This window comes from Pinus tabuliformis, chromosome J (genome assembly GCF_031772625.1).
Source record: "Pinus tabuliformis cultivar Carrire ecotype Pingquan chromosome J, CPIR1, whole genome shotgun sequence".
In the NCBI taxonomy this organism is placed as follows: Eukaryota; Viridiplantae; Streptophyta; class Pinopsida; order Pinales; family Pinaceae; genus Pinus; species Pinus tabuliformis.
In genome coordinates, this window is record NC_142295.1 from 1,463,294,953 (window position 1) to 1,463,310,872 (window position 15,920).

Genomic DNA, 15,920 nt, shown 5'->3' on the forward strand with positions numbered 1-15,920 from the left:
GAAGGGGTGTTGTCACCCAGTAGGAATAGACTCTCAAAGCTGGTTATTTGTTAGTCTATTTTCTTCCTTACATTTTTAAGTTTCAGATTATATGTGCTTCTTGGTTGAATGACATATTCTCTAAACTTCATGCGTAGGGAACACCTATCTATTAACAAATTTTCTTGGCAAGGATTTGTGAAGTTTCACAGGTGCCTCAAGCTTTGGAGATTTGGAATCCTCTTCATATTCATTTACACAACATTTTCTACAACATATCCATTTGGCTTAGGATCACATTTGCCATATCTATTTTCAAGCAACATGAGCCTTCTTTATTTGGCATTGGTCTTTATCATTATATCATTTACTTATGAATAGATATTTATGCACTTGAGATTATTATATCATTTCCTTGTGAATTGTATTTACATGCTTCTAAATTATATGTCGTGAATTATATTGTGATGGTTGAATATAATCTTGTGTAATTTCAATTAACTCCTAGAAATATTTTCTCATTTACTATAGCTTAAATCAGCCTTAGTTGTTTTAGGGACTACCTCCCTTGGCTTCACTAGTAGTTAACCTAGACGGAGGAGTTGAGATTTTAAGTGACAACAACTCAACTTGAAACTTGCCCACAAGACCACACTTAGGGGATTAAATATTTCTTCCACGTAGGCCAAAGGTGTGGATTAGGTGGCAACATAAACATCTGCTAGATTTCCAAAAGACATGTCCCAAAGTCAATAGGAGATTGTTGTTGACATCCTAATCATAGTTCCTCATAGCTCAAACCCTTGAGGCCTCTTTTTGACCACACTTAACTTACAACCTATTTGTGTTTTGTGATGTATTTCTTACCCTTTTCCCTTAACTTCCCTCACATTTCTTGGAATTTTACCGATAATACAACCCATTTTTTAGAATGTTTTAATATGACTAAGCTTTGTTCTTGTTTCTCAACGAGTATTTTGGAAAAAAAAAGTCAATGTAAGAGAAAAACTATCTCTAAAGCAATATTAAGAAGTTGAAATTTGAACAAGATTAATGAGTTTATGTTTATGGCATAGAAAAATTGGACAATAATAGAGATGAGCATTTTCATTCACAAGATAAAAACCAAGGACAGAGGTGACTTACCTTGATAGGAATCATTTTCTTCCACATTTGGCTTCGCACGACCTGATCTGGCATTTTGAATTCAATGACAAATTTCAATCTACGAAGTAACTCGGGGCTCAACCTATGAATCATGCTTCCCTATCAAACAACATGATGTTTATTGTTAAAAATCAACTATAGAAATTCCATTTCTGCTTAGTATTATCAACAACTTGAGCAAATAAAAATAAACAAAAAAACAATAGGTGAGATATAAACAAAAACAAACTGAAATTTAAGAGGCTAGAGGATGTTGAGAAATCAATACAAAACATGAAAAATTAGGTGATGCTATCACTTAATTTATAAATCTACTTATTAAGAATAATAAACATATACAAACTAAGTTATAATATTGCCCCACTTTTAAGCTAAAAGATCACATTTCCACATTTCTTTTATGCGGGATTGGAAAATTTAATTAATTTGTTCAACTAGCCCTTCCACTTGTAGGTTCAAACCCTGAAACATTATAAAAAGTAGTTAAATAATGTTTATTGGCTTTGCGAATATATACTCGTTAATATATGATGTATTTAAAAAAAAACAAAGTTAAGTAACAGAGGACAACATGGATTGGTGGAAATTCTCAAGTGCATGTGATGAGGGAACGCCAATCTGTGGAGTGACTTCTTGAAAAAAAAGGAATGGAAAGTCCCCAAGCTTATATTGGGCTTGTATTTCGACAACGGCATGTGGGGTATGGTTGGGGATGGTTTCTAATGTTTGGCAATTGAAATATTTTCTTTTTGAGCCACTTAATCTGAGGTTTGATAAGTTGATTCTTAAGAATGCAACTAGGGACACTATTGAGGGTTGGAGACCTCTTACCTGCTAGAATAGATTTTTACCCCTTCAAAGATTAGATTATTTGATGAATTTGGGGGAAACAATCTCAATGCAACATGTAAGAAAAATTAGCCCTTACTGCCATGTGCAAACTTCCCTTTCAGTTTGGGTTAGTGCTAACCAACCACAAAGAGGTGTCCCTAGTCTTGCATATACTATTTCCACCCAAAAATATGCAAAATAACACTAAGAGAAACATCATGCAATGGTTCTTTTACCAACAAGTTAATGGCCAAACGAGTTTGTAGAATACTTTGTATTTTAAATGGTGGAGTAATCTCTAACATTAGCTTTTGAATGGAAGAAAATAGACAGAAAGCACATTTAAATGGAAATTTAAACCAATGAAAATGGCTCAAAAAAACATTTACAATATTGCATAAGATAAACATTAAGACATCGATCAACCTAGAGAGACAAAATAAATCAAAACCAAGCTTTATTCTGCAAAGGATAGGAGGCCAGCTGCAACAAGATGACTATTACAGAACCCATGATAATCATATTCAGACATGATAGAGTAGAATTTAGAAGCTAAGTCACCCGGTTTGTGTTTGTGTTCGAGTTTGGTGACCTTGAAGTTTGACAAAAGTTCGAGATATATAATTGCTCCTTTATAGCATGCAAAATTGTTATCCTTGAAACCTTTAAGGAAACTCCGAGTGTGCATTCTGTTGACCACTACTGGTCAACTACCCATGCAGTACACCTCCTTCCTGTTGGCAGAGAAGGATAGCTCCTAAGCGACATGTCCATGCCAGCCTACAGTCATCGACAGCTTGATCATTTTTGTTGTAAACCCAGTCTGCATGTTTGAAATGTAAATAATCTAAGCAGATCAGAGTCATGTATGTAAAGTTGCCTAGGTGGACCTAACTTTCTAATGACGATCTGCGTCCCGGGAGGTTTTTAGTCTCACCGATCCATGGATCGGCAGAGTTTTCCTTCAAACCCAACCCCAAAGCCGGGATGCATTTCGTTATTAGGACTTTAGGAGAATCCTAGCGTGTTACTCTGCTAGATTATAGTTGTGTCGCAGATCTGGGTGGTCTATGAGGGTCTATGTTAAAGTGGATTCATCCCTTTGAGATGTAAATTGTAAAGATTGTAAAAAATCATGATGAAATGTGTCTTGAGGGTTGAAAATGTTGTAAATCCCCTCATGAGTCCTAGGTCCTAGGTGCTAGGTGATGATTCCAACGGCTGGGTTTGATGATCCGTCTTAAAATAAATTTAAATTTTTTTTTTTTAATGAATAAAAATAATAAATTCATATATAATAAAAAATAAAAAATAAAAAATAAAAAATAAAAAAATTTAAAAATTTAAAAAAAAATTTTTGAAAAATAAAAATAATAAAAAATAAAAAGCATAAAGCAAAAACCCTAAGCAATAAAATAATAATATTTTTGTGGATCACCCAAAACTAGCCGTTGGGATCATTTCCTTTATGTAGGGTCTTAGGAGGTCATTTTCATTTTTATCTGAACTGTGAGTCTGTACTGAAAGCTCTCTTGTAAACTGATTTCTGATTAATAAAAAGACTTTGGGGTTTCAAACTGGCTGGTGTTACTCTCTGGAACTGCTGTGAGGTGTTTGAATTTCTGCATATTTCAGTTTTCAACAGTTAAAATAGCTGATTTTTTTCAGAGCATTGTGAGTACAGGTATCTTGCTCACGTGCTAGGGTCTGAATGCTGTAGGGTTTCTGGAAAATGGCAGGTATCTCCATTTTCTCTTGAAATCTAGCAGCATTTCTTGCCCTTTTTTGCTGATGCTTGCTTGAGGTGTGCAGGGAACTTTTAGGTGAAGATTATTTGTGGGCGTTTGGGGAAGTTCTGGGCTGAACCAGCCGACTCCCACAAGCTGTTCTGTGCAGAGCCCAGCTGTTTGTGCCCTGGGTTAATCTTTTAGGGTTTATTTCCTGTTTTACATGAGGGATTTTCTTTATTTCACAGTAAAGTTCAAATGTTTGATATCTTGAAAATGTTACTGCAGTCATTGTCAAATCTAGCTGTACCAGAGCTGTAAATTTTTGTCACTTTGCGTGAAATTTTGGAGGGTTTTACTGCAAAATTTTATGTATGTCCGCCAGATTTCGTTTTTTATTCTTTGCAGATTGCAGATTGCCATGAACCTGTGAGAGCTTGTGTTTCAGCTGCGTGGCTTTCTGTCAACAAAGAGAGGTAGCATCTGCGTATCCCCATTCAGTACGAAGGTTTCAAGATCCCAGGTATTTGCAAATCATCTGCTGGGCCAGGTAAAATCCTAAACAATTTCTTTCGACATCTGCTGAGTAAAGGAAAATTTCTGAGTAAACCGGTTTATTTATTGAGATCTTCTCAGTCCGCATTTTCCAGAATTTACCTGCGGTGACAGCTAAATCGATTTTTACTGTTATGATCACATTTTACTTCTGCAAATCTGGAGAATTAATTTAATGCATATCCCTTAGGAAAATTTCGAAAAGCCCTACGTATGACCTTTGCCTGCGTGAGATGTTCTTTTCGTGAAACAGGGTCATATTTTTTTTTTTTCAAATAAGCCGTGGATAGCTTCAGTGTTGCAGCATTTTCAATCTCTGGAGGCCAGCGTGAAACATATTCCATATTGATGAGTGGTATCGTGGCAGCGTGCAGCATTTTTTTTTTTTTTTTTTTCTCCTCTTCGTATTACAGTCAGCTAGTCGCATATCTCTTCTCAGGCCACGCCATATACCTGCTTCTCCCTTCAAAGCAGCAGGGGTTTCAGCGTCTACATCTTAGCAAATAGCGTGAAGGTTTTGTTTGTTTCGGGCTTCAATACGTATTCATCTAAACGAAGACAGATTAGCCAGCATCGAATCCGGGTCGTCCTCCTTCTGCCTGCGGCTGAGACGTTGCCAGTCACGCCCCAAAAAACTTCCGGCTTGATCATTTTGTCTGCCACCAAACGGGCTCCCTGCATAACCAAAAAAAAAAGGGGAGACAATAATACTTTCTGAGATCGAAAGCTGAGGTTTGTAACTTGCGTGGGCGTCAAAGCATCGGACCAGTGCTCTCTCGGCCCGTGTATCCTTCAGAAACTCACGCACAGGTATTTTCGTTCACTGTTTCGACTTGCACATTTCGTGGCTGAGGTATAGTAATGCTGGAATCGCTTGAGCGCATGAGTTTGGTGTTGTTCATGTGTATATAAATTCGCATTTTGCTGTAGGTTAGGGTTCTTTGAATTTCGTTTTTTTTTATTTCCTGTGTATGCATTTCCGTAACCTAAAAAAAAATAAAAAAAAATAAATTTTGATATAGTTTCGTTTATAGCCATAGTCGCACTTTGATTTTATGTTAGTTTTTTTTTAGGGATTTAGGATTTTAGATTTAAACTTTAGTTTAGTTTATAATTTTATTTGTTTAGGATTAATTTATATATAAAAAAAAAAAAAAAAAATCAAAAAATATTTTATTTTGATTAGTTTCCAGATTTAGATTTTAAATTTTCCCTTTGGACTTAGGCTTTAGAGATTTTAAATTTTCTTAGATTTGATTTTTATTTAAAAAAAAAAAAAAAAAAAAAAAAATATTTGGAAAATTTCTTTTGCCAGTTTCAGCCTTTTTTATGTATGCTGTATCTTTCACGTTGAGATTTGAGCACGAAATTGATATCTGGTTTCTCTGTTGTTTGAAGCAATTTATTTCTTTTAGTTTGCTGGATATCGTTGTTTGAAGAGCATTCTGGTTTTACTGAATATTTAAAGCATTGCTCTCTTTATCTGATGATTGCTGGCCGTGGTTCATGTTCTTCGATCATCTAGCTAGTAATCATTTAGACCTCTTAAGGCACTGGTCTGAGCGTATTCATCGAATCATTTTAGTGCTTATTTCAATCGTGCTTTTCGTCTCCTGGCCCAACTGTCTGGCAGTTGGCCTTCATCTTTCCTCAGGGTCTACCCCCCTTAGCCGTGGGAGACAGGCTTAAACGGAGAGACCGGGGATCAGAGTGACAGCCCCCGGTCTGAGCGTTGTCGTGTCAGTTTGCGCGACAACACATTCCTTAAATTTAAATTATTCCCTCACAAGGGAAATTGCTATGGTTTTAAAGTGAATGCCCTAGTCATCCCCCTTACTCCAATAAAGTCATTCTCATTGAATTTTTCCCTAGAAGACTCCATCTATCCCATTTAGGGCAAGGCACTAGTCATAATTGTGTTGATTATCCATCTTATTAATTAAATTTATCCTTTTTCCATTTTCCTAGATACCTAGGGTTAGGGCTAAGGTTTTATGTGAATTGCTAAAAAGTAAATTTATGTTTGATCTTTATTGCCTTCAAAGTAGGAAATGCATTAATAACAAAATAAAAGAAAAATCTAGCATTATTGCATGTTGAACTTGTTACCTGCTGAGTTGTACTTAGCAGAATAATGAAGACCCCATGGCCCAATGTACAAGGCACCTATCAAATTTTTAGAGTTCAGAAGTCTAGCAGGGAAAATATTGCTTCTTCTCTCTCTCTTCCTCTATCTTCTCTCTCTATGCAAATTCCATACCCCCATGGGGAAGTTGTATAAAATGACGCTAGCATGGTGAACTTATGTAACAAACTTAGACACTTGGGACTTGGTTGGTAAGAACAACACTCTAGACTGTTTTTTACTTGATTATTCTCTTTTTTTAGTGATAAATAATTAATTGAGTTTTTTCACTCACATCCTCCAAAGTTGGACTGCAATTATCAACTAGGCCTTGAGTGTGTTTTGTTAATTTTTCTTGGGACCATATTGTTCTGTGCTTTAGATAATTGTGTTTAAAACATTTCATCATTCACATATATAATTCACCCCATAACATCATTACATCATTTGCAATTATTCAAAAAGAACAATAACATCATCGTCGCAGAACATAAAGGAACATAAGAAGAAAAGCATGCACAAAGAGGACATCGAGAATTTTGTTCAGAGACTAGGGCAAAACCCCACAAGGGGGAAAACCCATCTGAATTCTTCTTTTTCTATTAGATTGTCATTGAAAAATTCAACATGGAGCTACAAGGTACAAATATCAATAGGTTGTCCAGGGCCTATACATGTCTTGTTCACAACTTTGTTTGTGAACAAGATTCATCAACAATGTTGTTACGTAATATTGTCATCAATAACTCTCCGTATAGTCGATATACCATAACTGCTCTGAAATACATCAATGAGGAACTATGATGCCAAACATATCACTGTGAAACTGAGATATATACAACTGCGATACTATGATGACTATGCATAAGAACTATACATATCATATTGTTGTGAGTGTTATATTGAAACCATATATATATATATATATATGATGTTGCCGGGCAGAGATCACTGTGCTAAGAACCAAAGCCAAAAACTAGAACCATATGACACTGCCAAGAGCTATATGCCACTGCTGAGAACCAACTTGTGAAAATTCTATCACTACAGCAACTGATTTACTTTTCCTACTTATTTCACCATAAGTTATTCATGAAATTACTTCAATAAACATTAAAATAGACACTGCTACAGATATCACATCGTAATACAGAAACAAACATATGCAGAAGAATCAACACATTGACACAATTATTTTGGACTAATCCTTGGAAAAACCCAATGTGGGAAAACCAGTGAAGCAAGGGAGGATTTTATTATTTAGGAATTTTCTAGTACAACAAGGTGCCAAACTGGCTTACCCACTGATAGACAAATTCTCCAGCACTTCTTCTGAACCCAACGTTAGCCCTACTGGCCTCTACGTGACCTGAAACCCTCTGTGTCAGCGTGTTGAGACTCTGCGCAACCTCTCTGGCCTTCTGCGTCACTCCTGCAGTCTCTGCGTGGATGATGTAGGCCCTACTGACTCTGTGCAGTCTCTGCTGCCTCTGCATGGCTCCCTCTGGCCCCACGTCTGCCTTTTCTGCCTCTGCGCTGATCTCCCGTCTCTCTGTTCCGTACTTGTTGCCTCCTGACTACTCTCCAGACCACTGGTTCAATTTCTCAGTTAATCCCGCTCCAGAAATTGAACTGACTGGTCTCCCTCAGTGTGTTCTCCAAGTGATCCTCAAGCCTCCTCTATACTTTTCTCGTTGACAAATCAACGACCGAGATTAAGTCCCTAATCAACGGCTAAGATTAGATCTGGGGTGATCCATAATTTTGGACCATTCTAACACAGTTTCATATTAATTCATATTAATATTTTATTTTCCCTAAGTTTAGACTTAGGGATTACATTAAAAATATTAATTATTTTAATATCTACCAAACTGTTTAGAATCTGCCCAAACCCTTTCTGGGTATTGGAGATCTCATGTATCTTAGCCTCTCCACCAAATTTTGTGGCTAGAGCACATCCGATGCTACCCCAAATCAACACTCCCTGTTGACCTCTACTGGTCAACTACCCATGCAGTGCATCCCGTTTTTCTTGACAGAAAGAAGCAGCACCTGATCAGCATGTCCGTGCCATCATCAGCAGCTTGATCATTTTGTTGTAAACCCAGTCTGCATGTATAAGTTGTAAATAATCTAAGCAGATCAGAGTCATGTATGTAAAGTTGCCTAGGTGGACCTAACTTTCTAATGATGATCTGCGTCCCGGGAGGTTTTTCGTCTCACCGATCCACGGATCGGCAGAGTTTTCCTTCAAACCTGACCCCAAAGCCGGGATGGATTTCGTCATCAGAACTTTAGGAGAGTCTTATAAGTTAATCTGCTAGATTATAGTTGTGTCGCAGAACTGGGTGTTCTATGAGAGTCTGTATTAAGTGGGTTCATCCCTTTGAGATGTAAATTGTAAAAATCGTGATGAAATGTGTCTTGAGGGTTGAAAATGTTGTAAATCCCCTCATAAGTCCTAGGTCCTAGGTCCTAGGTGATGTTTCCAACGGCTTAGTTTGATGATCCATCACAAAATGAATTAAAAACTTAAAAAATGAATAAAAATAATAAAATAATAATAAAAAAAAATAATAAAAAATTAAAAAATGAAGCAAAAAACTCTAACTAATAAAATAATAATATTTTAAGTTAATAAATCGACGGATGAGATCAAGAGATGTCTTGATCCTCATCAACGGTCGAGATCAGTTCTACATGGATCACCCAAAACTAGCCGTTGGGATCATTTCCTTTATATAGGGTCTTAGGGGGTCATTTTAGAGCATCTGATTTGTGAGTCTGTACTGAAAGCTCTCTTGTAATCTGATTTCTGATTAATAAAGAAGACTTTGGGGTTCAAACTGGCTGGTGTTACTCTCTGGAATTGCTGTGAGATGTTTGCTTTTCTGCATATTTCAGTTTTCAGCAGTTAAAATAGCTGGTTTTTGTCAGAGCATTGTGAGTACAGATATCTTGCTCACGTGTTAGGGTTTGAATGTTGTAGGGTTTCTGGAATAATGGCAGGTATCTCCATTATTCCTTGAATTCTAGCAGCATTTCTCGCCCTCTTTACTGATGTTTGCTTGAGGTGTGCATGAGATCTTTAGGTAAAAGGTACAGGTGGGCGTTTGGGGAAGTTCTAGGCTGAACCAGCCGACTCCCACAGGCTCTTCTGTGCAGAGCCCAACTGATTGTGCCCTGGGTTAATCATTAAGAGTTTCTTTTCTGTTTTACATTGAGAGATTTTCTTTCTGTTCACAGTGAAGTTCAAAATTTCTGATATATTGAAAACATTACTGCAATTATTGTCAAATCTGGCATTTCAGGGACCAAAAATCTGTACTTTAATCAGCTGTTTTAGGGTTTCAAATTTTTTTGGATCTAGGGTTTCAATTTTTTTTTTTACAGTTTTAATTAGGGTTTTCAGTTTTGGTTTTATGAATACATTATTTTTGGACGATCTGCTCGATTTCAGGTTCAGGTTGCAAGATTGCTGAAGTTTTCCAAAGCCCCTCACTCTATTTTATCAGCAAATGCAGTTCTCTCACGCTCGAGTTTTCGCTGCCATCATCAGGAAGTTTCGGGATATGCATTTCTTTACAGGCCAGATGATTGACAAATGCCAAAACACCACCGCCTGGTGAATGAAACTGTCAATACGCTGTCGGGTGTCCAAATTCGCTGAGCCTGCGGATTTAAGAAACATGCGTTTTCATATTTTTTTTTTATCATTTACAAGCCGGTGACGAACAACAGTTTTCAGCATCTGCGTATTCCCTTGATCTCATCAGTACATCGATTTGAAAGCCAGGAAACGTTTTCGGCATGATCCCGCTCAGCTTCAACGATTCACAGCTCAAGATTTTGCCTGCCGTATCATTCAGCACCGGTTTCCTCAAGATCCAGACGCAAGGTAAATCTGTTATCGACTCCGATCCTGCTTCTCTCGGCCCATCAAAACGCTATCCATTATCTACGCGCAGGTATTTTCACGCCTCTTTGTGGTTTTACGCACAGGTAACTCGTTTTTGATTTATATCACATGCTATGGTTACGATTCTTTTAGGTTTTCAACGTTTAAGCGTATAGGTTAGCGTAGTTTATGTTTTGATTTAGATACGTATTTAAGATTTAGGTTTAGAAATAGTTAACGTATGTTAATTTTATTTGATTTTAATTTAGTTTAAATTTTTATGTTCATATGTTAGACTTTGGTTTTATAATTTTAGTTTTTTTTAATTAATGTAGATTTTTTATTAGGTTTTTCAAAAGTTAGATTTTTTTTTAGTTTCATTTTTTTAAAAAAACATAAAAAATTAAAAAAGAGTTAGCGTGGTTTTATTTAGATTTTAATTTATTTTAGTTTAGATTTTTAAAATTAATTTTTTTTTAATTTTTGTTTTTTATAAAATATAAAATAAACAAAAAAAGAAAAAAGGATTTATTTACGGAAATTTTTAGGTTTAGTCTTTTTTTTTTAATTTCTTTAGATTTTATTTAAAAAAAAATAAAAAAATAAATAAATAAATAAATTTTGAAAAATAAAAATATTGTGGGATATTTCTGCCCTTTTTCAGTCTTGACTCGGAAATTACATGTGTTTTATCTTTTATGTTGAGATTGAAATTTTTGAACGTGGGAATTAGTGTTTAATTTGATCAAATTTTTTTCAGCTGATGGTTAACTGCATGAATGTGGCCTCCTGTCATTATTTTACATGGTCATGCAAAACACTTTATATTTCGAGAATCTAAATTTGCTGGAGTATCACTAAGTCGTTAATCATTTTCTCTCACTGGATGAAAGTTGAATGATAAATGATTGCTCCTAATGAGATCATATTCCTGCCAGCATCTGGTACTTAAGCATTTAAACATTAGCTCCACAAGGCACTGGTCTTTTAAATTTCTAAATCCATCTAGTGCTTATCATATCGTGTATCGTATCTCCCGCCCAACTGTTTGGCAGTTGGCCTTCATCTTTTCGCAGGGTCTACCCCCCTTAGCCGTGGGAGACAGGCTTAAACGGAGGGATCGGGGATCAGAGTGACAGCCCCCGGTCTGAGCGTTGTCGTGTCAGTCTGCGCGACAACACTCCCTTTTAGTGAAGACTCTGCTCTGGCAATACTCCTCATTGAGCATCACCCTGATCATCAGGCATCGATTCCTGTACTGATGCTAAGCCTTCCTGCCCAACATCCTTTGCACTGCTGCATCTTGTATTGCTGCCCATGGCTCTGCCACTGTTGCATCTATACGACAACTCCCTTTGCATCTGTGCTGCTGCTGGTCCCTTCTCCCAACACTGCATCTGCACTGTAACTCCCTCTTCATTCATGCTACTAACGCAATCATTTCTACTTCTGAAAGGGGTTCTTTACCATCCCCATATTTTCCCTGAAGTGGTCAAATTTTGACTTTCCAAGGGCCTTGGTGAGGATATCTGCCACCTGTTCTCCTGTAGGAGTATAGCTCAACTGTACAGCTCCTCGTTGGACACAGTGTCTTACAAAGTGACACCGGATATCAATATACTTCGACCTATCATGAAACAATGGATTCTCAGAGAGTTTGATGCAACTCTGATTATCACACATGATCCTGGTCGCCTCCATATTTCTTCTGAATAGGTTCACCAGCGGTTTTCTAAGCCATATGGCCTCAAACGAAGTTGTGCTTGCTGCCATATATTCTACCTCAGATGAGCTCAGAGCCACGAACTTTTGTTTCCCACTGCACTAGGAGGTCATTCCTGATCCAATGTTGAAACAGTACCCAGAGGTACTTTTCCGATCCACTGAACTTCCTACCCAATTAGCATCAGTAAATCCACTCAACCTGATATCCTTCCCCTTGGTGTATAAGAGCCCATAATCAACTGTTCCCTGTAAATACCTGAGAACATGTTTGGCTGCTGCCCAGTGTGCCCTCTTTGGTTCCACCATGAACTGACTAAGGGTGTTGACGACGTAGCAAATATCTGCCCTGGTATTGACCAGATACATCAGGGACCCTATGAGTTGCCGGTATAGGGTGGGATCGACATCCTTGTCTTCTGATGCATCAATCTTCTTCCAGTTGGTGATCATTGGCATAAACTTAGGTCTACAGTCTCCCATCTTGAACCTTTTCAGGATTTCTGTAGCATATCTCCCTTGCCCAAGGAAGATTTCTCCTTTCTGCTGCCAAACTTCCAATCCTAGGAAGTAGTGCATTCGTCACAGATCCTTCATATCGAACTCTATGGCTAGATTCTTCTTGCAGTCTTCAATGAGACTGGATGATCCTGTCAGAAAGAGATCATCCACATATAATACTAAGATAAGCGGCTTGTTCTCTACGACCAGATAGTAGAGATTCGGATCTGCGTTACTCTTGACAAACCCCATCTTCTGCAAGTAGCCATCTATTCGACCATACCACGCTCTCGGTGCCTGCTTCAGCCCATACAAGGCTTTCTTTAGTTTGCATACATGAGACTTCTTCTCATGAGTTTCAAAGCCCTCTAGTTGTTCAATGTATACCTCTTCTTCTATTACCTTGTTCAAAAATGCTGTCTTGACATCCATCTGATGGATCTCCCATCCCATCTAGGCCGCAAGAGATATCACGGTCCTAATAGATGTATACTTGGCTACCAGGGCGGAGGTTTCCTCATAGTCAATCCCTTCCTTTTGAGCATACCCCTTAGCCACAAACCTGGCTTTGTATTTCTCAACACTGCCATCCGCAGCATATCTGATCTTGTAGATCCATCTTGAACCTACCACAGATCTGCCTTGAGGCCTTGACACCACCTCCCAGACATCGTTCACCATTATGGAGTTATACTCCTCTACCATCGCATCTAGCTAGACCTAATGCTGAGGTACCTCCTTGAAACTGGCAAGCTCTCCATCATGAGCTACTAACGCCTGATATATGTCTGGCTGTTTTCGCTCCTTCTTACTGTTCCTCGGCTCATCGATGAAGTTCTCTGCATCACATAGAATCTGACGAAGTTCCCTGCTAGTTCTTTCTCTGCCAGCAGGTGCTTCAGTTCGCTCCTCCTCATCCAGAGAATCTTCCTGACCTGAGGAAGAATTATTCACTTCTGTTGGTTGAAGAGGCATGACTAACGGATACTCTTTCGACTGCTCCTCGAAGGCATTTCATGAGATCCTCTGAAAGCTCTATCCTCCATGAACTTTACATGTCGTTGTACTACTACCTTCCTGCTCCCTGAAAGATAGATTCTGTATGCCTTAGCGTTCTCGCTATATCCCACCAAATATCCCTTTTATGTAGTCTGATCCAACTTCTTCCTCTTTTCTTCAGGTATGCGGCAATATGCTAAACTCTCAAATACCCTGAAATGACTGACTTCAGGTGTCTTCCCAGTGAAGACTTTCTCTGGAGTAATCTTGCCCAATGCCCGATGAGGAGTCCTGTTCTAAACGTAGACTGCTGTGTTGCATGCTTTCACCCATAGGAATTTTGGCATACCCTGATCATACAGCATGGCCCTAATTGCTTCTACAATGGTCTTGTTTTTTCTTTCTGCCACCCCATTCGTCTCCAAATTGTAGGGCGCTGTCCACTTTCTTCTGATGCCCTCCTTAGCGCAATAATCAATGAAGTCCTTATTGATATACTCCCCACCATTATCTGAGCGCAAAACTTTTATTTTCTTCCCAGTCAAATTTTCCACCAGAGCCTTGAACTCCTTGAATCGACAAAAAACCTCATCCTTGGTTTTCAGAAAATAAATCCAAGTTTCCCTAGAGTGGTCATTAATGAAGGTAAGGAAATACTCGGCACCACTGAGAGCTTTGACGGACATAGGTCCTAGTACACTCTTGGCCCTATGTTTGCTCCTAGGAAATGCCGCCTAGGCATACATTCCTAGAGCGCATCCCCTGCATACATCATCTCGTTTCGTACTCAGATCCGAAACTCCTGTTATAGTGCTTCTGAGAATTCTCAGAGCTCCATGGTGCAAGTGACCCATCCTTCTATGCCATAGTTCGTTCAAGTCCTTGTCCCCATGACTGCCTATTAGTGCCATTGGTGATTCTAGTTGTAATCTATACAACCCATTACTTTTGATCCCGACTGCACTTTCTTTTTCCAGCTCGGGCATTTGACGTATACCTTTTCCTTGATGAAGTAGACGTCATAGCCCTTGCCTTGTAGTTGTGACACGGAAAGTAAGTTCCTCCCCAATCCTGGTACATGCAGCACATTTGTGGCACAGAACCACTCTCTCGATTCTATCTGAAAAACTATGGTACCCTTCCCTACTGGAGTACACTTTGCCTTGTTCCCCATGGTGATATGAAAGTTCATCTTCTCTTCTTGATATTCTGATAAACACTCCCTGATTCCTGTCATATGCCACAAGGCTCCATTGTCTATATACCATACTTCTGATGATGCAGCACTAGTCATGCACGCCACTTCTTCTTCCAGCCTGGAAGCCAACATAGAGAAATCGAAGTCTCTTTCTCTTGTGCAATTTTCTGAAAATCAGCGTGAGTCCCCTAAGGTGGATGCCTCTACATCGTGGTCTCGACCCATAACTGATTTTTCCTTTCTGTCTCTGATTACTTGCTTTGATACCATGTGAAAATTCTATCGCTGTAGCCACTGATTTGCTTTTCCTACTTATTTCACTATAAGTTATTCATGAAATTACTTCAATAAACATTAAAATAAATACTGCTATAGATATCACACCATAATACAGAAATAAACATATGCACAAGAATCCACACATTGACATAGTTATTTTCGACTAATGTCCCCGGAAAAACCTAATGTGGGAAAACCGGTGCAACAAGGGAGGATTTTATTATTCAACAATTTTCTAGTACAACAGGGTGTCAAACTGGCTTACCCATAGATAGACAAATTCTCTAGCACTTCTTCTGAACCCAGCGTTAGCCCTACTGACCTCTGCATGACCTGAAACCCTCTACGTCAGCCTGTTGAGACTCTGCGTAGCCTCTCTAGCCTTTTGCATCACTCTTGCAGCCTCTGCATGGATGACACAGGCCCTGCTAGCTCTGCGCAGCCTCTGCTGCCTCTGCGTGGCTCCCTTTGGCCTTGCATCTGCCTTTTTTGCTTCTGCGCTGATCTCCCATCTCTCTGTTTCGTACTTGCTGCCCTTGACTGCTCTCCAGACCACTGGTTCAATTTCTTAGCTAACCCCGTTCCAAAAAATGAACTGACTAGTCTCCTTCAGTGTGTTCTCCAAGTGCCCCTCAAGCCTCCTCTTATACTTTTCTCGTTGACAAATCAACGACCGAGATTAAGTCCCTAATCAACAACTAAGATTAAATCTGGCTTGATCCATGACTTTTGGACCATTCTAACACAGTTTCATATTAATTCAGATTAATATTTTACTTTCCCTAAGTTTAGACTTAGGGATTACGTTAAAAATATTAATTATTTTAATATCTCCCAAACTGTTTAGAATCTGTGCAAACCCTTTCTGGGTATTGGAGATCTCATGTGCCTTAGCCTCTCCACCAAATTTCGTGGCTAGAGCACATCCGATGCTAC

The 15,920-nt window shown here is 38.5% G+C and overlaps 1 protein-coding gene across 3 annotated transcripts in view; it reads right to left on the reverse strand.

Moving 5' to 3' along the window:
• LOC149232883 (uncharacterized) overlaps positions 1–15,920 on the reverse strand; it is a 509,382-nt gene that overhangs the window by 66,128 nt on the left and 427,334 nt on the right. For all 3 annotated transcript variants that reach the window (XM_089379539.1, XM_089379540.1, XM_089379538.1), the window contains one exon: positions 1,126–1,245. In XM_089379539.1, coding sequence (XP_089235665.1) covers positions 1,126–1,245 — 120 coding nt within the window. The remainder of the gene's footprint in view (positions 1–1,125; positions 1,246–15,920) is intronic.